Here is a 23,284-nt window from a genome sequence, read left to right on the forward strand (position 1 = left end):
CAGCCGCTAGGGGCAGCGGGCCCGGTCCCCTGGCACGCCTCGCCGAGCGGGCGCTGGGCACCGCGGGGCGGGACCCGGCGGCGTAGGCTGGCACCGGGGGCCGGGCCGGGCCGCGGGCGGAGCCGAGCCGAGCCGTGCCTAGCCGGCGGGTCGGGAGCAACCGGGAGCTGCTGCCATGCAGGCGCTGGCGGTGAGGGGCCGGCATGGGGGGGGGGGGGGGGCGCGTGTGTGGGGCCGTTCCCTGAGCGCCTGTCCTTCTCCCCGCAGGAGGCTCCCGTGGCCGTCGCCGTGGCCGTGGTGGCTGCGTCGGCCCTGCTGCTGCTGCTGCTGAGGGGGGCGGGCCGGGGGGCGAGCCGCCCCGTCACCCTGCGGGACCCGCAAGCCAAGTACGCGCTGCCGCTGGTGGGCAAGGAGGTGAGCGGCGGCTGGGCCGCGTGACGGGGCCGAGGGGCCGCGGGCGGGCGGTGAGGGCGGAGGGGGCTGAGGGGCCGTGGGTCGCGGGCTTCCTGGGCTTCGGGGGCAGCAGCGGCTCCCGCAGCCGCACTGCCGGGTTTCCCCACGGTAGAGCTTAGGGTTTCCCCCTAAAAACGTTTGTGCCAACGCTGTGGTGTTAGGGCTGTTCCAGAAGGGCGAGCTCGTGTCTTTGTGTAGGTAAGTCCTCCTTTAGAGCCGTGTTGCTCCCTTGACTTGTGCCCATCAGTGAGAAGTAGCTCCATCAGCCGGTGCTTCTGCGTGTCCCATCCTGCCTGAGCTTTGCCCGCAAATTATGAAACCTTCCAAATGGCCTTGGGCAATAGAGGGCTCACAGATCTTGTTTATGTAAAGATGCTGTAAGGGTTGCACAGTCAGGCAAAAGACACTCCTTGTGGAATTAAAGGGAAAAAGCCTTTGGTTCCAAAACTTCTGAGCTGTTTAAAGTTCATTTGGAATGCCCGTTATGCTTCCCTTCCTAGCGCTCGGCTTGCATACTAACCAAGAACAGGATCACTGAGGCACATTGTGTTGAGTGGAATTTGAGATTCACAGCAGGGGTGATGCTGACCTCGTTCTGATTTTCTTTTTTTTTTTAATTATTTATTTATTTTTTTAAATAGGAAGTCAGTCATGATACTAAGAAATTCCGGTTTGGGCTACCTTCACCAGATCATATATTAGGACTGCCTGTAGGTAAATATCAAAAACATTTAGTTACATGTTATTTCTGATTTTTTAGGATTTTTATGAGTTTTAAATGTGTCCTCATAGTTCATGGATTTCTGTTTGCGAATTTAGTGCTCATCAAAGGATGGAGTTAAAAGCTGCATCTGAAAGGAGCTGTGTCAGAGAGAAATGTCAGGCTGATTTCCCAGAGAGTCGTATTTCAGATTTTCTGTGTGCGCTTTGTGCTGCTTGTATTAAATTGTGTGGTGTAGTTTAGATACAAACAGTGAAACTGAACTGGGTCTGAGGAAATTGACCACTGTTCAGGCTGTAGGCAGAAAATATATCTGTGGAAGTTTTTTTAATACTACTTATTTGTGTTCTACCTTTTCTCTCTGGTGTCCTCAGTTTGTCAACTGCCCTCATGGTGTTTTTTTTTTTTTTTTTGACACTTATGGTAATACTCATAGATGAGGAATAGAAAAATTCTTCTGCCTGGAAAGCCTGTAACTATCGTATGCAAAGTCAAGGGGAAAATATAAGTCCTGTATATATGGAAGGTGTTGCAGTGTTCAGAGCCGTTTCTGTGCATGTACTTAACTGTGATTTACCTCCACATGCATGTACAACTTTGGCTTGCTTTCTGTGGTAGGAGATTCATTTCAGACTAGGACTGGCACTGTCTTCTTTCCTGTACCCTACAAAACTGATGGCATTGAACCTTGGACCTTGAATTAATGGTAATCAGGGCAGGGGAAGGTGTCCCTCACTGGTCTGCAGATGTGGCCCTATTTGTTTTGTTCTGTGTTTGGCAGCTTCCCTTGAGTCAAGGTCTTACCAGTTGTGTGCTGTGAGCATGTTCTTCCTGCATGCTGCCTGCCAAGGGTAGCAGTTTCTTCACGTTCTCTACAGGCTTCTATGGGAAAATATAATTCAACTATCCGCACTAACTAGACAAATGATAAATGAATTGGGACATGTTCTGGAATGTTTGTGTTTATTCAGAGTTTTTTAAGAGTTTTTAAGAATTTTAATATTTAAAAATTTATTTTATTCTGATTTTTTTAAAAGAACTTTAATAAATTCTTAAGAATTTAAGAATACGATTCTGGAACTGTATGTACCTGATTACTCCCTGGGAGATTCCTGCTTTTTACCAGGATCATTTTACTAAAAGTAAAGTATTTCTGCTAGCCCTGTTCCTGCTTTTTTGTTTTTACATACAGCCCTCTAGATTAATGCTGTTTGGCTGGGGAGACAACCCTTGGCAAGGAGTTCCAGTTGTCTTAACAAGCAGAAAGAAATCAGTACCTTTAGAGTCTGCCTTATGGAGCATGAAGTTGGCCAAAGAGCTCTCAGTGGAAGCTGCAGCAGTTAGGGAGGCAGGAGTTATGGAGGAGGAATGTGGGCCAGAAGCTTTATTCTTGATAAATTATTGCAGAATCTTTGGGAAATTTGCTCTGAGAAATTGCTGCGATTAAACCACGATATGAATTTATTGTTCCGTGTGAACAGATGCATCCGTATTTTCACTTCATTAATGAAAATGTGAACAGCAGAATCCAAGATATAGACAGCACTTGAGAATGAGCGACAAACTTTCTATAGTTTAATATAACAAACTTTCTATAGTTTAATATAAATTTCCTTTTTTTCCTTGTGTCTTATCCTTTCTTCTGTAACATAGTGGCTCTCCTCAGTTACCTTGTGCTCCAGAAACCGTAAACTCTTGCTGAAAAAAGAAAAGGGCTCTCTGCTGACACCTGTAAAGCTGAGTAGCTGCAAATCCTGCATTTTTATGAGCTAAATACGAACCCTATATATGGAAAAGAAAATCCTATAAAGTAGGTACTGTCTTCCGACTAGCTGCGTAAACTGGAGAAAAACTGTAGGAGTTACAACTATGAAGGAGATTAGTTTTTTCAACACCACAGATCTGGTGTTAATACATAACACAAGATAACACAAAATAACATCAACTGGGGAAAGCCAAACTTTCCATCCTAGACAACTTTTTTTTTTTTTTTTGTTATCCATAGTGGCCTTTGTGTTTCAACTAATATCTCCTTGGGATGAAGCTAAGAAAGATTTACCACATAGTCCAGCAGTAGTTTGCTGTGCATGTAGAAATGTATGCGCTCTTCGTGTTGTGTGAGAATACATATGCATGATGTATGCCATAACAGCAATAATGTGCCATGAAAATAATAATGGATCGTGCAGCTATTTAAATATTATTCTTTTTCTGACTAGATTCAGAGTTTAAATAAGAGACTAAATGTTTTATACAGCATTTACATTGTACAGATTTTCTCCATCATTGCTTGTGCTTGGTGGCTTACAATTAGTGGCTTACAATACCTGCTTCTCTGTTTTGTCTTGTCCGCCAGGCCTGAGAAAAATTTGAAACCAAGAGATGAAAAAATAAATAATTGGATTGTAATTCTTTCTCCTAGGCCAACATGTTTACCTTTCTGCAAAAATCAATGGTAATCTGGTGATCCGAGCCTATACCCCAGTTTCCAGTGATGAGACAAAAGGTTATGTTGATTTAATTATAAAGGTAATTTTTTTTTTCATTAATATAGATAAATTGCTAACTGGAAGGAAGGAAAGCACTTCATTTTAGTGAAATGTAGAGTTTATTTTGATTGGTCTTCTTTCAAATAGGATAATTGCACAGCAAACCCATTTCCCGTTATCCTTGAATAATGAGTTGTATCTTGTATATCTGCTGTCTGTCAGACAGAAATAGTGGAGGCAGGGGAGATGGAGAAGGGAGATGGAGGATCAATCCTTCGGCAGTACTGTACGAACTTCCCTGGTATTTTTTGTGTGGCAATGAACAAAGAGCAATCACTCCACCTGAAGCTGCCTTATGCTGTTACAAGCACTTACTGCTAATAGCTGTAAGAAGAAACAAGTCAATCAGAACTGTCTTTTGTGATCCTAGAGGGGTTACAATTATAAGTCTGTAAGCAACAGAAGTTGTACTAATGGGCTTATTAAGAAAATGGGGATATAGAAACAGAGGAAATCCTTTAAGCTAGGGAATGCAGGATGATTTGATCCCAGGATTTCTGGATTTTCTAATCCTTTTCTAAAACAGAGTTTGTCCTTAGGCAAAAATCACGACTTTTTTTGTGCTCTCTGTTCTTCATGTTACGTGTATAGTGAATTGTTAACTACTTAAAGCTTATCACGTGCTTTGAAAGGTGAAAAACTAGCACGTGGCTGAAATCTCTGGGAAAGTTACAACAAGAAAAGATGCAGCAATGCTATTTTCAGAAGGAGTGATTACAAAAATGGGGTAACATAAGGTTCTTGTTAGAGGATAGTGAAATGAGGGCATCAATGCGTAATCTGCTTGCCACCTGTTCTTACTAGCCTGGCTGTTTGCAGTGAGCATTAGAACATGGGGCATGAGAGAGCATTTCACCTATTTTGGCTGCTTCCTTTTGCGGGGCACAACGGATGAGAGCAAAGAACTGTCTCAATCTCTCTTTCAGATGCTAAATTTCAGACCTACAATACAGTAGTCTTCAGTCTTTATTGCCTGCATGAAAGCTAATGGTTGATGTCATAGAAATGATTGTTTTTATAGGTCTACTACAAAAATGTGAATCCCAAGTTCCCAGAAGGGGGGAAGATGTCCCAGTACCTAGATGACATGAAGATTGGAGATGTTATTGACTTCAGAGGGCCAAATGGACTCCTTGTCTATAAAGGGTCAGGTACTGTTACATGAAGGGGAGAGAGAAAAAGGGAGGAACTTTTATTAGTTATTCTCAGAGGTATTTTATAAACCTTGATAACTTTGTAGAGGAGCAATTTTGAAAAGTGAGAAAATCCACCTCTCCTGATCTTGACCACGAGCCCATCGGAGTTGATTATGATGGGAAAGGGTACTTAGCGTTTAACAGAGTAATAGCTGTTTGTTGTCTTGCTCCTGGGACCACGTAATTAAATCTGGAAAATCTATTATTGCATTATATCACTAGGAAGACTGCACTGCAAACACCTCAGACATACATACAAGAGATGTTCCAGATGCAAAGGAGGTTGTGGCCTAAAATGCCACAAGATTCTGAGAATCTCAGTGTTGTTACTGAACAACCCACTGACTGTTAGCCAGCTCCGTTTCATTATTAAACCAGGTCTGAGCTGACTGGGAGGAAGCTGTATGTTCAGAGAAGTAATCCTCTTTCAAGATGCAAGTATAAGACCAAAGGATTTTGCATTGATCTTGACTAAGAGGGACCTTGCACTTAAAATTCCTGCTTCAGGGGGATCAGTGCTCAGCACTTCTCTGGATCATTACCTTTTATGATCAATAATACACTGATGAATCTGTTATATCTCGGAGGAAATGGGTGAAGAATGTTTTGCAAATGTTCCTTTCTGTGCTGCTACTGTTCTTTGCTTTCAAGAGCAAAGTAGCTAGGAAAGCTTGTTAGTAGTTACAGATTTTGTGAAAGATAATTGGAATATGTCAAGTGCCTTTCACATATGGTATTTTTATGGGCTTTTCACTTGGCTTGTTTCTCAGAAATCAATACAAATTGATTTTGTGACAGTTTTGAAGTGATGGCATACCCAGGTGTAGAGCAATCAGCAAAGTCTTAACACAGTACTAGCAGGCAGTCACCTAGCTGACTGCAAGTGTCATGAAGGTCGTATTAACTGAAAATGAATTACAAAAATTAAGTGGATGATGAAAGTATGCAAGGCTCCATCTTTGCAGCAACTTGCGTGATTCTGGTTTAATACAACTGTTGAATGTAGACACGTGGAAGTGGCTTGATCTGTGGTGCGAATGAGGATGATGATTGCGTAAGAAACCTGCTTCTCTGTATGGGCTGGGGTTGCCTTTATCTGCCACTAACTTTCATAGTTGCTGAGTGGTCTAGCCAGTGATGTGGAAATATATTATAAATGCTGCTGGGTAGCAGGGAAGGAGTAAATGGCTTGCTCAAAGCTAGGAGTTTAGATAGACAAAGAGGTTTCTATTCGCGCCCAGTGTTGTGCTAAGCACGTTTAGCATTTACAGATCTGTCCTAATTAATTGGTAGGCTGTTGGAATACATCCCCATGGAATTTGTATCCATTTTTGTTTAGGAGTTAATGTACCTATAGATGTTGAATATTTCTTCTAGGTACCTTTCTTATCAAGCCTGATAAGAAGTCTGAAGCACAGAAGAAGTTTGCGAAGCACCTTGGGATGATAGCTGGAGGAACAGGTAAAACTACTTTCATTATATAGAGTGTCACTCTAGAGAATGAAGAGGTCTTCATGGATGCTTGTGAGGAGTATAAAACACTCTGTACTTTGATAGCAAAGTGCTCCCATTGTCACAGTCCGAGCTGCTGGCTAACACTGCTTGCGCTGCTGCGTGGGTTTGACATTTAGGTCCACTGGGTTTAAGGAACACGTTTTTAGTTTGCCTTTACTTTCTCACTGTTATAGTTTGCCAGTCATAGGCAAACATAGGCAGTAAATTACATTAATCTCCCTATGTTGAGTCTCTTTTGTCTATGATGATGATTGGTGAGTGATCTCCCTGTCCTTATCTCAACCCTTGAACCATTTCCATCTTATTTTTTTCCCCTCCCCTTTGAGGAGGGGGAGTGAGAGAGTGGTTGTGGTGGAGTTCAGCTGCCCAGCTAGGTAAAATTGCTACACTGAACTTGAGTGTCAATAACAGAAACTATTTTAGGAGAACGTCCTGAGGGTTAAATTACTGGATGTGATAGAGAATGCTGAAGAGGAAAGCCCCAAATCCAAGCACTGTGGTTTTGTTCTCATTTTTAAACTTGTAATAAACTTCGTAATAACAAAAAGCCCCAACCTCTGCATTTGGCATGGATTAAAAATTCAGAGGTTTGTAGTCCTTTGCAAACTAAGCTCCCACCAAAGACTGAGGGAAGATAGCAATAATATTGAAACTGCAGCCTTACGCGGGTTGAAAGAAAGACCTGTTTTTTAACTACTTTGTTTTGAACAGGGATAACTCCTATGTTGCAGCTGATACGTCATATCACAAATGATCCTAAGGACTCTACAAAATGTTACCTTCTCTTTGCTAATCAGGTGAGCATACTGTCCCATCTGTTTGTCCTTCATTAATGGTATAACTTTTCTGTTGGCCTCTGTGTTTTTGAAACTGACGTGACATTGAGAAAATACTGCTCTGCATACTTCATATTCTTCAAGTTGCTCTTTGATCTGTAATTTCAGCCAACCATGTATGACAAATGATATGATCTGAGGTGGCATATTTAAAATGATCAGTATAGGTGGGAGCAGGAAGTATTTGTTATTTAAGTTCTTATTATGCTGTCTAGGGGTCAAGTGATTTAAGGAGAAAGTGAATCAAAAAATTAGATGTAAGTATATATAAATACTGCATGCTGCTGCTGTGGTTCCGATGCTCTTTTACTTGTTTTGAAGATGGCACTGCATAGTTCCACCTATACTCCGTAATTCCTGTGTTGGAATAAACAGTGTGAACAGATCCTTGTCCCTCTGCTCAACTTACTCCTTCATTGATTTCAATGAAACATGATTTTGTTCTGTTAATCTGTTTCTACTGATTCACCATGCTATATTTGCCAGGGTCAGACAAATCCAGCTGTGATTTTAGCCTGGCTTCAAAAGTTGTTCAAATTGCTATCTTTAAAATTGTGTTTAGGTGACTACTAAGTCTCATAGTTTGTTGCTTTTTGTCAGAAGCCAGTACTGATAATAGCCTATCATGTAAGGGGAAAAAAAAAACCACTTTGAATGAGTTATTGCATTTGTCTTGTTGCATGCTAGATAAGCTCACATCAGAGGGCATCTTGAGATGGTTTGGAGTTAAACAGCAATCTTATTTTGCAGACAGAAAAAGATATATTGCTAAGAGCTGAGCTGGAAGACATTGCCAAGCGGCACCCTGATCAGTTCACAGTATGGTATACCCTGGACAGGCCTCCACAAGGTAGGCCACTGGTACACACTGGAAACGTCTTTACTCCTCATTGTCTAACTGTCACAGTTTCACTCTTGTGAAAACTGCTGCTGTTTTTGTAACCCCAGTATTCGTCTCCTGGTATATCAGCTTAAAGCACATACTTCTAAAAGTGGAAATAGAATTATTTTTTCCATTTGGCTCACTTAAAGTGGCAGAATCATTAAATATTACTCCTTGAAATCATTTAATATTTCTTTCACTTTTTTTTTTTTTTTTTAATCTCTTAACTACACTGCAGAACTTCTGTCATCATCAAGCTTCTGCCACCTCACCACTGAATTTCTTTTCTTGTTTTTTCTGAATGTGTTGAGTGGCACAGGTCTCAGTACCTGTCCCAGTATGACTGCCCTGGGTGACCTCTCTCCACTGGAAAATCTTATTCTTTCTGTTTATTCCTACCTGAGAGCTGATTTCTTTTAAACCTATCTTTTATTCACAGACCTTCATGTGCGAAGGGCTGCATAAACCCTTTTCAACCACATTCTTGTTATCCACATGCTTGTTGTCCCCTTCAAAAGGGACCACTAGGTTTTAAGCTCAGAGATCTGACCCTATCTTTGCTTGCAGTGATTGTGGCATAACTTTTGCTGACTCTTCAGCTGCTTTTTGAGTACAACATATGTAGTTAGCTTTTTGAGCCTTCAGACTGTACAGAGAGTTGAATTAATAGTTTGATTTCTTTGTTTCAGACTGGAAGTACAGTTCTGGCTTCATCACCGCAGACATGATTAAAACCCACCTCCCTTCCCCTGGCAGTGAGACGCTCATTCTCATGTGCGGGCCACCACCCATGATTCAGTTTGCGTGTCAGCCCAACCTGGACAAACTCGGCTATCCCAAGAGCAACACGTTTTCTTATTAACAATGTCGTCATCCAATACCTTTTATTGAGTAAGTACTGCATATTTTCCTACAGGAACAACTGGTATGTAACTGGGCAGTATTTCTGTGTGTGTTTTTTAACTGTATAATTTAATTTCTGTGGTTTTTAACTTCATAATTGTCTGACTATTTTAATATTACAAGGCTGAGAAATGATGTGGGAAGTAATTTAGTCTAAGCTTGCAAGTTAGTTTGAAATGTTACATCGCTAGTTCTTAGGGAAAAAAAAGTGTAATTGGAGAGGTAGGCCAGAGGTAAAATGACTTGTTTGTTAATATGGATATGGAGTCTGGGAGAGGGCTATGAAACTGGACTAGGATGACATGAACGCTCAGCAGGTAATTCATTTAGTTCAGCCCAGTGAAGTGGAGAAAAAAGAACAGTCTTTTTTCAAACTGCGGGTTTGCAGCCATTTACCAGGGTTTAAGCAAAATGGCAGTGTGCCACTGAAAAAGTGTTTAAACAGAATTTGGATAACACATCAATTGCTTATTACTGTAGCAGAAATTCTCGTTAGTCTGACATTTATTCAGGATTATATAACTTCATGCTGTCTTCTAATGGCCTTAGCTAAACAATCACTGTCAACCATAAATGAAGCTCTAGGCTGCCTATACAGACACACATATCCAGTGATTACTTTAGTGTTATTCCCTGTAAATGTAGCGCTTGCTCTTTTGGGGGTTTCAGAAATGTCCTTTGCTTAAGAGAAAACATGGCTTCTTCCTTCCTAGTGTAAGCTACGCTGAGTCATAGCCTAGTGTAAGCATGGCTGAGTCAGCCATGCCTTGTCTGAGTGTTTTTACCATGTACCATGTAGCATTTAATTTTTAGTCTTCAGTGCCTGAAGTACTGCACGTTCATTTTCAGGAATTAGTTTATACTACAATTGCCGTAAGGTCTGAAAAATCCCCAAGACAAAAGACTTGTTTCTTCAGGTGCTAATGAATATGTTTACTAAATCTGTCCCTGGTAAGAGGTCAACCACAAATATCTCTATTGGAATCATTCCACAGCCAGGAAAAAAATAGAGGAATATACAGAATTTATTTATAACAGTCAAAAATTTATGCATTTATGCCTTTGTTATAACTAGGATTTCTTACTATATACAAAAAAAGATTGTGTAGGTTGAATATTCACAGCCAGAATAGCACAATACCACAATGAGTTACAAATACATCCTCAAAAGAATCTGCTTGGAATATCTCAGTGACATTAAGGCTGCCCCTGTCAGAGCAGCTTATCCTAGTTGTAATACTGTAATACTTAAGTTTGGTTAATTAAGCTGACAGAATATTTCATGTGCCTGTAGTATATGATCTGGTTGTTAGTGTTGACTGCACTGCCAGATTAGAGATGTACTTGACTGGTGGTAAGCTTAGTAGCCTCTAGTAAGTATTTTTAATTGGCTGATGTGTAGAATAATTTCTCACTCCTATGGATTTTCAATTATCAGCTTATTGTTCAGTGATTAAAAAAAACAAAACACTAGCCTTAATTTTAACATTTTGGACAATTAAATTATTCATTTAGCTTTTAAAATATGGCGATACAGTGCAGGGTCTGTTAGGAGAGGCTCATGGAGTGAGGGCTAGAGTAGGCTACCTTTAAAAAGTGCAACTGATGGCTTCGAAGAGCCCATGTTATATACTCTGGACAGTACCTGAGATTTCCCATTAATTTGGGAAGGTTTATGGATAGGCCTGCCCTCAGGCTATATTAATACATAAACCAACATCCTGAAGCCAGAAAGGAGAGTAATGTAAACCATCCATATACAGAGACTTTTCTTTATAATTTGGTAGATTTCTTTTCTGGCATTTCTCTATTTACTAAGATATCCTGTTACTACATAGAGAGGCACATGCCAACAGATGCCGCAAGTAATTGTTGCTGTAAAAGAGACTCTTTGACCCTTGAACTGCCCTTCACGTAAGTAGTCAGAGAGTGTATTTCCCTCTGTTACAGTACTGCAGTCCAGCCTAGCTCAATAGAATAGCAGCAGATCTATTTTGTTACAGTACAAAGAAAAAAAAGTTTGTTTTATTATGGTACTTGTCCGATGCTCCCTAGTCGCATTTGACACATGACAGGACAATAGTATTGATCTCCTATTGATAAATAAAGTACTCTATGAAAATCTATCTGTAGCTGGAATGAAAAGACAACTGGAAGTATAATAGCAATATTGTTTATAGAAACATCACGAGTTCTCATGCAAATGTTACAGTTTCTGCTACAAGCACCAGGCCTGAGGGCTGTTTACAGGCATATGTTTTATTAGCTGTAATAATAGAAAGAAAATAGGCATTTTATCATTCTGTCATTACTGGTCTTAGAAGGCTTTCTCTGAACTGTTTCGACTGCTCAGGAGGCTTATGAGCATCCTGATGTTTGCACATGTGTCTCAGTACCAACCATTTTAGACAAACGTAAATGTACAGAAAAAGCACCTTCAATAGGTTCTACTTAAGGACACATCATTTAAAACAAAACAGTGAATCATGGTGGAAATTCTGTTGTGCTTACAGAGTACAGCAAACACTATCCTGACATTTTAAACTTACATTTTAATTAGTGTTGTGATTGCCCCTTGATCATGAACAACTTAGTGCTTATGTAAAAAACAAGAAATAAAAAAAATCAATTTAAACAAAGAGCCAGCTTTTGAATCTATTAGTTCTCTTGGTCATCTCAATGTTGCATAACATTTCCTGCTGCAGCTGTTCAGTATCTTTTTGAGTTAGTTTAAGATGTGTGAACAGGCCATCATTGTCATCCTCCTGATAACAGCAAGGGCTTGGTGGATAGTAATGTTTTATTTTCCCCTTCTACACTGCACTCAGAGAAAGAGAGCAGGACCTGTACTAATGAAAGGGATGAAAGTATCTCTGGCAAGACTGCAGTAGTAGTTAGCGAGCCATTAGAGCTGCACTTGCCAGCATCTGTCTGAATTGCTAGGTGGCTGTGGTCAGTCCATGTGGTAAAATAGAATATTAATGATTCTTGCATTACAAGTTAATTATAAAAATAAAAAAATATAAAAGATCTTTCATAGAGCAGTACAGAAACATACCGTGTAAGAAGATGACAAAATATAAGGGTAAAACATACTGTCTTTCCAGACTCTAGAAAAGAAACAATTCTGTACCACTTCTCTCAATACCTATTTGACATTACATAATACAGAAACAGTGCAGAGGGAAGTTACCTGTGAAGTGTTGCTACGTTAGCAAAACAAAATGCTATGTGGTGAGTCTCACTGGTGGGAAAGAGGTAAAACTTTGCAGTACCACAGCATCGAGCGTCTCCTGGCCACCCCTCTGGACCGGCATGAGGTATTAGTGTTCTTGGTCACACTGAAACATCATCTCCAGTCTTCAAAGGTAGGTGTTAAAAATCTGCTGTCATTTAGCATTTCATCTTGGCTTAACATTGTCTGAAAAAAAATGCAGCAAGATGTGAACGAGTAAATATATTCAGTTAGAGGCCTGCAGTTAGTTAAAGAAATCCAGCTGTAATAAGATCAGATGCCCAACAGAGGGGGTTAGAGCCACATAAAATTAAAAGGAATCTCTCAAACACTGCTTTAAATAGTGATACTGTTATTTGATTGAGGAAATATTCACAAAAATTTTGTGTGGCATTATTCTTTATATCCTTCAGTCACTTCTTTATAGCAGCTGATTTTTTAAAATAGTCAGGAATATATACAGTGATTTTGTTCCCCCGCCCCCCAAGGATTGTTAGCTCTTCTAAATCTTCAAATCTTATCTCTTCACAAGATTTTGAGATGAATATCTGTTATTGGGTCAAAGAGATAGCATAATTCATAAGAACTTAAAATAGGCTTAAATGAAACTTAATTTCTAGTATGATTTAAAAGTGCTTGTGTTTTTTTTTTTTTTTTTGGACTGCAAATGTGCAACTAGGCTATAAAGATTTGCATAACAAGAATAGCAACCCACTTACTCTTAACCACCACCAGCAATGACCAACTTGCACTGAATTCTAGCAGAATACATTTGTGACTTTAAAACGAGTAAAATTGGTACGTACCGTAAGATTGCTTATGCCTTGAGAAAAAGCCCCTATTTGCTTTACTGTTCCTTCTGAATGTTCCATCTGTAAAAGTATTCAGCAACTGGTTCAAATCAGACAGTACATGCAATTTTATTCACTCTACCTGCATCTTTGGGAGGTCTCTCTGCCTTGACAAATGAAGCTGCAGTATTTTTAGAAGTTGTGATTTCTGCACTTTGGAAAGTTACACATTAACAAAAATGTCTCCATGCTAAGAAGTACATGAAAGTGCATTAGTGATAGAAGGATTGAATCCTGATGAAGAAAGACTGATTCTGTGAAACTTTAGCTGTAATTCACAAAGAAAAGAAAAAGCTTAACTGGTATTAGCAGTGAAGAGCAATATTTTCCGGAAGGTAAAACACACAAAATAATTCTGGTAATACACCTCCATAGGCAAGCAATAACCGTCCTTCATAATACATCCCTACCTATTCTTACACAAAAAGGTTATCCGTTCTAGGGCATTAAGGTTTCACTGTGTGACCACATACTCAGAAGTCAGGCTTAAGTAGAAGACCACTTTCCTAGTGAAAATTCCAGTATTTCTGTAATGCTTGAACAGCCACATGTTGTAAGCTGTTGGCTCAAAGTTAATACATTCCCTTTCAACTCTTAACCACATAACTGGATGTCCACACTAAATTACAGTTTGTATATTCAATTCTGTCAGGGTTTTGCTATTGTCCCCACTTAAGAAGAGCACTTTATTTTTACTAACGTGCACACAAAAAAAGACAATGGTTAGATAATGAACACAAATGAGATGTTAGATGCAGTAAACCATGCAAACGACAGAATGACTTTCATAGTTAGTCTTATCAATTTTGTGACCATTCTCTCAATAGGATTAAAATGTTTCTCTGAAGGTCACTGGAGATAGGACAGTTAGCCCAGTTGCATCTGTCTGGATCTTGTGTTGACAAAGTTCACACAAGCCTCCGCTAGCTCCATTTTTCAGGGCTTACATCCTTTTACACAAAAGCAAAGTTGAAGAGAGTTCAATTTGTTTTAGTCTTCATCATTTGTATGATGTCTAGACATGGTTTCATTTAGCAGTTCACTACTAAATAACAAAAGTGAATTACTTAAGTATTGGTTTATTAATAATCTTGCTCATTATTGAGGCACTGTTTTCATGTATACCTGTTTAAGCATAACTACTTCCCACTGTACATAATGAAAGAATTCAGTTGGATGCTTTGATTAATCTGTTAAAAATATACAACCCAGTTGTACTTTTAATATATAACTTGATAGTTCTGTACAAATTAGTCCAAATTTATTACATTAAAAACCACCCATATAAAGATAAAGAAAAAAGTTGTGTTCCATACTCAGATTATGAAAGCTAGACGTACAAAAGTCTTGTGTTTACTGCAGCCTCCACTTTGTCAAGATACATTGACCTTCATAGTGTAAAGGTGTTACATTCCTGAAAAAGGGCTTTAAGATGGATGAGTTTATCATTATGTTGATTAAAAAAACAACAACAAACCTTAACATTCTTAGTATAAACTCTTTCAAGTGTCCATAGCCAATACTTTCTCAATGAGTTCATGCGGATGTAGCAAAGACTGTTATATGCTAATGTTTCATTATTTGCAAGCTTTGGAATGCAAGGAGAGGGTGAGATGAGAATGGCATCAGTCTGTTTGTCCCACCTGATCCAGCTCCCTATCAGTGAATGGACTAAGTCCTTTGTATCCACCATAGTTCTTCTGAGTACCATTTGTAGCAGCTGGATTTGTATCCATAGGACAAATGTAGTCTGTTGATTCATCAAATTTCTTTTTTCTTAAGTTTCCAAAATGTGAAAATCCAAGTTTCTTTGGCTAAAAGAAATAGAAAACAAGTTTTAAATTAGAAGAATATTTAAAGGTCAACCTTATTTAAAATCCTTTCCTTTTTATTTACTAGTGTGCCTTAGTCCTTCAAGTATGTAAGATTCTAAACTAAATAAATTTAATTGTTTCCAAATTGGGAGTTACCAGTTCATTTTAAATACAGTTAGATAAAGTTCCTTCTAAGAAAAGACAGGATTGCATGCTAATTTCAAAAATTGATTTAAACAGCAAAAAATGAAATGCCTTGGTATCTAGAGCTAAGGAAAAACGTAACACCACTTCTAGAACTGACCTCTCCTCACCCTATATATGCCCCTTAATTTCTTTATAAGAAAGGAGAGAGTAAGGCTCTATAGATTAGAGATTCTGTAATATCTTGTTTTTAAAAGCAGTATGTACGTACCCGAACTTTGGCAGTGGTGGTAAGAGGTGTGTATGCTGTTGACTCTGTTATATCTCTTTTTTCTTGCTGTGCCTCTGGTCCAATTAATACATTAAAATTGGTTGTTAGGTGGCGTCGCAGTAGGGTCTTTTGAGGTGGAATATTCAGCAGCATTGCCAGTGTGTCACCATTGAAGCGAGGTTCGAGAATCTATTAAAAAGATAGCAAATATTTAACCATATAAAATCAGTAGTAAACCATTACAGTGCTTATCGGAGGGATTTCTTCATTCTAGCTATCTACATTAGACATTTTATAGCTCCGTAGTGATACGACATTTGCTAGGTTTGAATAGGAGATATATGAAAATAGGCAGTAAGAAATACAGAGTTTGATCAAACACCTAATTATATTTATTACCAATCTTTAAAGTTGCTTGGATTGAACAAAGTTGTTTTGGATATTTTCTGCTATACTTTTACTACGGTATTACTCTGAAAATATGAACTTAATCTTAGCACAATTTTTTCTATTTCATTTTTGCAAAAATTCTATGGTACTAGAATAACAGTATTTCAGAACTCTTGTCTTTACTAAGCTACAACTAGTTCATGGTTTGAATCAAAAAAAAAATCCCATTCCTGATTGCAGGCAACACTGATGTGAGTTCAGAACAATTACTTCCCGTGTCATGGTGTTGGCTCAGAATTCTATTAAAGTTTCCCCAACAAAACACTCAAGGATTCTTTAACAAGTAATTTTCTCACAGAATAGTTTTTTTTTTTTTTTTTTTTTTTGTAATGTACTACTGTTAAATGCATGCACAGCTCAGCTTTGATTAAAAAAAAATGTCTTAGTTCCTTTTTTATTTTAGTTTTCCTTTGTATAATTAAGGTGTATGGATCAGATGCAGAGGCTTTTTTAGAAGGCCTGACCATGCTGTCAATTTGCAAATTTGCTAATGTATGTTTCTTCCTGCTTGACAAACACGAGATACCAGACACAAGATGTTTTGCATCAGTCTGTCAATTCTTAGTAGTCATATAGTAACATGTTAAAAAGAATTCTTACAATGAGGCCACCGTGCACTCCGCTTCCTCGAAGGTTTGGTGCATATTCTGCCAGATCAACTGATCTGAGCCATTCCATCACTCTGTGATTGGACCACTGCACTACTTCAGAAGGTGAAACGTTATTCTGTTAAGGTAACCAGAAAAGATGGATGATGACAACATTGCCTGTTCTGTCACCACATGCTCACAAAACTTATCTTTAGACTGAAAACATCATTCCTCCTTTTCAACCAAGGAGAGTACTCCCCAATTCTTAGATACTGATTCTGTTCAAGGCATCTCTCAGACACCTTCTGGATCAGGTGGTAGCCATAGTCTAGTACAGATGAAACCCATCTACTGCATCAAGTTCTAAAATAATAGAGACAACAGATGCTGGGTGTAAAAAAAAAAAAAAAAAAGGATCATTTTGAGAACAGCATTATTGTCGAGGCTTTGATACTATGACTAGGAATAAGCTATGCTGATCAGGTAAGGCAAGAACCCATACAGTCTTAAAATTAAGTTAGGAAGTTAGAACGACAACAAAAGAAGTATTCCAAATTGTTCTTTCAAAAGTTGAAATAACTTAAAACTGAGCAAATGATTTCTAAAGGAAGATGCATGAGATTCAACTAATAAACGTTTGAAGCACTTAAGGACTTTGTAGGTTCTTATTATCAGTGAGTACATGTTATATTCCAGAGCAGGAATGCACACAACTACTGCTTTAGAGGCAATTCCCTAGTAGTTGGGACTGAGGTGCTATTATTCATGGGGTATAATAATGGGGTAATAAATGCTTGTTTAAATTAAATTACTTAAACATTCTTTTACCTCCTCAACTGGTCTTCTGCGTAGACAGTGGGGGTTAAAACTGTTGACATGCAGCACATGAATGGCACACTTAATACTCAGGTGATGCAGCTGACTGGTGACTTTCAGAAAGAGAAGATCATTCTGTAAAAGAGAGAGCCTTTTAAGTGGCACAGAATACATACTAAGACAGGTACTTTCCCCAAGAAGTAAGATATCAAGCTTGATATATTTTAATATTGTACCATAATTAGATGGCTAAAAACTGAAGTTTATAGCTTATTAAGTAAAATCTAGGCTCAGGGATAGTTTTAAGATATCTGATTGTTTTTGATCTGGCTAAGATCCTGGTGTGGTAGGATCGCTGAAGCCAGCAGCACACATCTAGCATGGAACAGTACAGATCATACTTCTATAGCAAAGGCTCCTCAAGCAGTATCGACAAGGTTGTATTTTTGATAACAGCTAAATTGGGTGTTTTTTCATAGAACACCAAAACAAATATTTAATTATCCAAACCTGGGCAGGGAAGCTGTAAAAGTAAACACAGTGGCTATGTGTTTGCTGCTGATTTGGTGAGAGCTGTAGAAGTTACCGGATTTGCTGCTTATCTTTAATTTACCTAACATTGTTGCTAACTTGGTGAGGAGAACAAAACACTCCAGAAGCTGTATGTAAAACAGGTCATTTTACCTTCAGTTTTGGTGTGTTTTATGATACTGAAAGAGAAACTTGCAGAATTCAGCTGTAAAAGCCCATATTACTTATTTTATATACCTTGGGAATAGTAATCATGTACTAAACAACACCAAGGAGTTATTACTAGCACTATTTCTGGCTTGCAGAAGTTTTTAACTGCTCACTTTCTAAGAAAAATTCTGTTACGGTTTGCTCATTCTGAAGTTCAGAGTTAGGTTAAACTGAGGCAAAAGGATTTTAGCTTACCACAGTTAAATACTGCAACATTCTCCCATCAACTCTGGACTCATGAAACTGGTCTTTGTACTGAGGTAAACCAATGTCATCAAGCCAGCCTGCAGATACAAGAACAGTGGTGTACCCAAATCTGGGTCAGTGAGAATGAAGCCCTTCTAATCTGGGCAGGCTTCTTCTGAGGCATTCAGGTAGCTCATTCCACTTATTCACCTTTCTAAAGGACAGCCTCGTAGGAGAAGCCTAAAAGCAATTCCCACCATCCAGCTTTGCCTACAATACCCCTGCAGTACTTTAAATACAAACCTTCTGTACTGTAAAACTTAGCTTTTGCTAGACTGAGACATACCACCCCTATGTACACTCATTGTCCTTCAAGACGGATGGGCCTGCAATACCTGTTTGTTTGAGCAGTTATCAAACATCTTTTAAGAGCACTAAGTTTCAACAGGGCAAGATTTTTCATAGAATGAGGGTTTTCGTATTGTTCTTGACGTGCAAATATAGTTACATAGAATGAAGTTCCAATGGGAACTCTACCATTCAGATTGCAGAGTACTGAACTACTTTATGAAACATGGGTACCATGAAAGGCATCAGACTTAAATGATACGTGCTTTATAAAGTATTCCACCCAGCGCTGTCTCCTAGTTGAGATTGTGTGGAGTACGTAGATAAACAAGGAAACCCCACAGCCACCTACTTGTAGAACTACTCATCATTTTTTTTCATTCCTGCTCAGCTGCATAAGAAAAAAAAATACTTTCCAAACACTTCCACAATTCTTCAAACACTTACGTGTCACCCAGATATGATCGAGTTGTGCAGATTTCTCATCTTGTTTTGCATTTATTGATTTAATAGCCAAAACTAATTTCTTCCTGTGCAGTGGATGCTTTATTCCCATTTCCTGTAACGATAACCATTAAAAAAATAGTTTGCCTTGCTTCTGGCTTTTTTCATCTCATTAAACAGCTACTGAAACATTTCAAAAAGGTAGAATTGCCAATTGTTTGAAGGGGCCTGGTTGTGCAGAATCAACATTTATGGTTGCTTGAGAGAAACTATTATAGATATTACCTTTTCCATGTCCTGAGGTGTTGCAGTTAATAGTGTATGGCCTGAAGTCACCCACTGCCGTGCAAAAATGACGTACTGCCCAAGACCGAAGTCCTCAAGCCAGTTACAAACTCTCTCAGTGCTCCACTGAGCAAAGGGAGCATTGTAGTCACTGAAAAGTAAAAGAACTCTTTGAAACTCTTACAGGAAAGAATATGGTTCTTATCAGAAAGATCACCCGGTATCAGAGGAAATACTACAGCCTAGGTCCTAATATTCTTTATCCTGTGCAATAATAAAGTCCAACAGCCATTCTCTCAGTATATGCTGTGGTACTAGTGTCCTCCTAATATGACTGCCTAGCTTCCTCTTACGAACAATTGGAGCAGGGTAGGGGGATAAGGATTAAAGTTTCCCGTTTGAAAATAAAGAAAAAGGTAATTCATTGCTAAATCCTCAGCACTGCAAATATTCCCACATGAGATGGTAATGATGGTAAGTTTCCTTGTTCTTTAATAAAGGCGAAATTTTGGTGCTGCTACCTGAAGTTGAAGGAGTGCAGATAGGCAAGCTAATCAGGATACATTTTCTACCAGGGAAATTCTTTCCAGTTGGGGAATTCCATGTGTAACGAAGTATGTTGGGCAATGTATTCCACAAGAGAAGTGTTTTGCTGTTCAGGGTATTTAACAACATCTTTTAATACACTGTGCAAGGAGAAGAAGAAATCATTACCTTTTCTGGCCTTTGGTTTCCTTTGATCTGGATAACCGAGGTCCAGCTGTTGCACGGAGACCGCCTCTTCGAAACTCTGCCAAACCCAGATCGTCTGCAGGGAAGTTACCAGACTGAGTTCTTCTTATTCTTTCAAAACAAGAGCGCCAAAACAGTACTATTAGCGTCCAACAGAGAACATTTGTTTCATATGGAAACTATAATGACAAACTAGAAGCTGTATCAATCTTCCTGTAAACCACAAACATATGATTCAAGCAGCAGCCAAAGAAGTTCCAAGCAAACACTGTCTAGACTGAACTCTGACTAAAGAAAAAAGCTCTGCAAAACAGCCATGACCTTTCAACGCAAGTAGTAATCTACACTGGAGGTCAGACATCTAAACGTCTGCTGTCCTGAAGCAGATAAGATGAATGCAGTAAAACTCAGTCCCCCTGCTTTTTGTTTCTTCTGTTTTCTCTGACCTTTTTTTTTTTTTTAACTGAAGGCTCCTGTAATGAACAACTGACTATCATTTAATTTTTTCATAGCTAGTGAAACTGTTGGTATTCTAAATCGTTAGCATTATAACAACACAGCAGAATACATTATTTCTTCCAACAGCGTGATGCTTTGTATATTACCATCCATTTTCCTCCACCCATGTGCACATAGAGACACACCTGTACAATCACAGAACAGAGCTGCTTTTCCTCCTTTTCCTGAACTTTATTTTATTCTTGCTGTAGATACTGTAGCTTTTACTGAGAACTGAATTAATTCTGTTGAAATACTTTGATAGGAAACTAAAAAAAATTATCTTACTTTCCCCAGATTTTCTTGATCCCTTTTGGACTCTTTCTATTTTCTGGAGACATTGGAGACTGTGGACCTGAATCCGTTCCAGAAGAAAGAGGTGAAAGGTCATCTGAGACTACTGTACCATCCACGTTCTCTGTTTCTCCTGGGTTAAGAACAGTAATAGTCACGTTTTTTACTAATTGTTGACAAAGTGGTTATTTGGGAGACTAATACTTAAAAAAAAAAAAAAAGGTAATAAATCAGTAAAGATAAAATAAAGTGTTCCTCTATAAAAAAATCTTGCTCAGAAGGTGAAAAAAATATTAGCTGTACATTTCATACAAAAAAAAAAAAGAGTAAAACAGTATTGTTGTTTCAATTTATTTAAAAACATTATTTTAATTAATTCAGGGTCTTCACTTGGGTCTGCTCTTGCCTTTCTATCGTTAATACCAAAACTCCTCCATCAAAACCAGTGGGAATTTTACTGTTTTCACTGAAGTAAGATCATGAATAAGTATTAAAAAAAATAAAAAATAAATCCCGTTTGAATGCCATAGAGTGAAAGCTCTTATTTCATATCAGCACTGCACTTAAGAAATTCAATCTGGATTGCCCCCTTGGTATTAGTATTTTATAGAGGAGAGAAAGGGAGGGAAAAAGGAAAGGAAAAAATAAATAGCAAAATTCATGTTAAAGTTGCATTTTGTTTGGATACAATACCTAGCACTGGTGCACTGACACTCCTGATGCGATCTTCAGTCATCCCAAGAGGCAGAAAGCCAGATGAAGAAGCAAAGAAGATATAAAACACCAGCAAAATAAAGTTATGGAAGAGCAAAGAAGTAAGCTAAGCATTAAAAGCAGAAACAAAAAGAAAAGAAGCAGTTATGCTTGACATGAAAGCGAAATGCGCATTGGTGTGCACAAGCCCCAGGAATCCTGTACAGGTTATCTTAAATAGACTGGAACGATCATTTCTCTCTCTCTCTCTTTCAAGATATATTAAACATATGCTACAAAGCTCCATAAAGCCTGCAGCACTTGAGAAATGAAGCACTCTCTAAAATTACATCCTCTATTAACATGGAGGTGTACTGAGTTCACTGCACTTGCAAGATACAAACTAACCTCCAGTAATTCAGTGTTCTTACTGATTCACTGCTTGTGTCTAGAAAAAGAACATTTTCCTTTACAAGATCACACCTCTTTGGATAATCCTGCAGTTAAAACATAATAGCATGGCTTTTGGACTGCCTACACCTGTACAGACTATTAATGAAACTCCAATGTTGCTATTACAGAAAAACTCTTTAAAAAATAAATAAATAAACAACCCTTAAACAACCAACAACCTATTGTAATGTTTAAACTACAGTACACTAGCAGCTTTTAAGACCATGAGGTCTTACAAAGAAAAAAAACCAACAAACCACACACACAAAAAAACAATCCAATAACAATAAAAAACACATCCAAAACCCATAACTTTTTCCTTAAAATATGCATATTACTGCTGGTTATATTGCAAAGTGTCACACAATAAAATGCAGTGGGATGGGAATGAAAGAGTTTTTTTTTGTTTAATACACAATTTAGTGTACGTTCTTTTAAAAAGATTTTGTCTAGTCTTGATGTACTTGGCTGTGCATTTTTGTTTGTTGTTTTATAAGAAAACATCAGCAAACTCATGTGATCAATGGAAGACAGTCTGAAAAAAATACACTTATTCATACTATCAATATGTTTGGATCTCCAAAACTCCTAATTTCCAGTAACAGATTTGTTGGCTAAGAATGCTGTCACCGTAACCTCCAACAGCGTTACGACCTCATTACATATGCTATCACTGCAAATTAAATATCATCCAGTGCAACAAAAAAGAATGTTCCACCTTAAAGTCGCCCTTCATTCTCCAGTGAGCTGATCTAGAATATTTTTGATATATTGTTAAAAAAGCAGAACTTTCCCTCAGTGAGCCACCTGAACATCGTATGTAACACAGCAGGTTATATAACATGGTATTTCCCCATTTTTAGTTTTCTTGTTTGCCTCTTACATAACCCCTACGCCGCCTCTCAGAGAGGCAGGGACACATACTCAGGCCCAGGATGCTGTTGTCCTCACTGTCGTTCACGCCACACGTGTCTGGTGAATTTGATGCATTATATGTTCCCTGGTCTCCATTCTGTGAGGGTCGAGGAAGTTTTCCTGGCAATGTTTGGTATTTGCTGCCTTTCACAAGTGGCTTACTCTGCATTTTTTTTAAAGAGGAAAGAGAAAAAGGCAAATCACTCATTGCATTTACAATCTAGTACACAGTAGTCATTTATAAATTTAGAAGAAGTATTTTGAAGTTTGGCATGTTCCTTTTTACAGACATTTCAATTTAAATCTAATATTCAATATATCAATTTAAATCTAATAATCAGCTGCCATGATTTTCTAGTTAAGACCCAGCCTTCTCTTCCCTCATCATCTCCTTCCCCTTCAGCTATACCATGTATTATATTAAACCATAATATATATAGATAGATAGATAGATAGATAGAATATTAC

General features: G+C 38.5%; 2 protein-coding genes across 28 annotated transcripts in view; one reads left to right on the forward strand and one right to left on the reverse strand.

Moving 5' to 3' along the window:
* The first annotated feature begins 36 nt into the window (after nt 1-36).
* CYB5R2 (cytochrome b5 reductase 2) lies at nt 37-21,087 on the forward strand. Its single transcript, XM_083837911.1, has 10 exons — nt 37-190; nt 268-414; nt 1,095-1,167; nt 3,597-3,703; nt 4,745-4,874; nt 6,297-6,380; nt 7,146-7,231; nt 8,021-8,120; nt 8,843-9,044; nt 20,759-21,087. Exons 1-9 carry the CDS (start codon nt 176-178, stop codon nt 9,013-9,015), a joined length of 915 nt encoding a protein of 304 aa, XP_083694037.1. The 5' UTR covers nt 37-175; the 3' UTR covers nt 9,016-9,044; nt 20,759-21,087.
* PPFIBP2 (PPFIA binding protein 2) overlaps nt 9,846-23,284 on the reverse strand; it is a 112,276-nt gene continuing 98,837 nt past the window's right edge. For 21 of the 27 annotated variants that reach the window (XM_083837867.1, XM_083837856.1, XM_083837880.1 and 18 more), the window contains 13 exons: nt 22,826-22,979; nt 21,449-21,481; nt 20,750-20,888; nt 19,946-20,074; nt 19,232-19,382; nt 18,950-19,061; nt 18,164-18,252; nt 17,240-17,362; nt 16,422-16,547; nt 15,372-15,560; nt 14,786-14,956; nt 13,098-13,163; nt 9,846-12,477 (listed from right to left, as the gene is read on the reverse strand). In XM_083837867.1, coding sequence (XP_083693993.1) covers nt 12,406-12,477; nt 13,098-13,163; nt 14,786-14,956; nt 15,372-15,560; nt 16,422-16,547; nt 17,240-17,362; nt 18,164-18,252; nt 18,950-19,061; nt 19,232-19,382; nt 19,946-20,074; nt 20,750-20,888; nt 21,449-21,481; nt 22,826-22,979 — 1,554 coding nt within the window. In that variant the 3' untranslated portion in view covers nt 9,846-12,405. Of the gene's footprint in view, nt 13,164-14,205; nt 14,957-15,371; nt 15,561-16,421; nt 16,548-17,239; nt 17,363-18,163; nt 18,253-18,949; nt 19,062-19,231; nt 19,383-19,945; nt 20,075-20,749; nt 20,889-21,448; nt 21,482-22,825; nt 22,980-23,284 lie in introns of those variants that run through there. The other 6 variants (XM_083837858.1, XM_083837881.1, XM_083837857.1 and 3 more) reach the window with 3 other exon arrangements.

Source organism: Anser anser (genome assembly GCF_964211835.1).
Source record: "Anser anser genome assembly, chromosome: 5".
NCBI classification, from domain to species: domain Eukaryota; kingdom Metazoa; phylum Chordata; class Aves; order Anseriformes; family Anatidae; genus Anser; species Anser anser.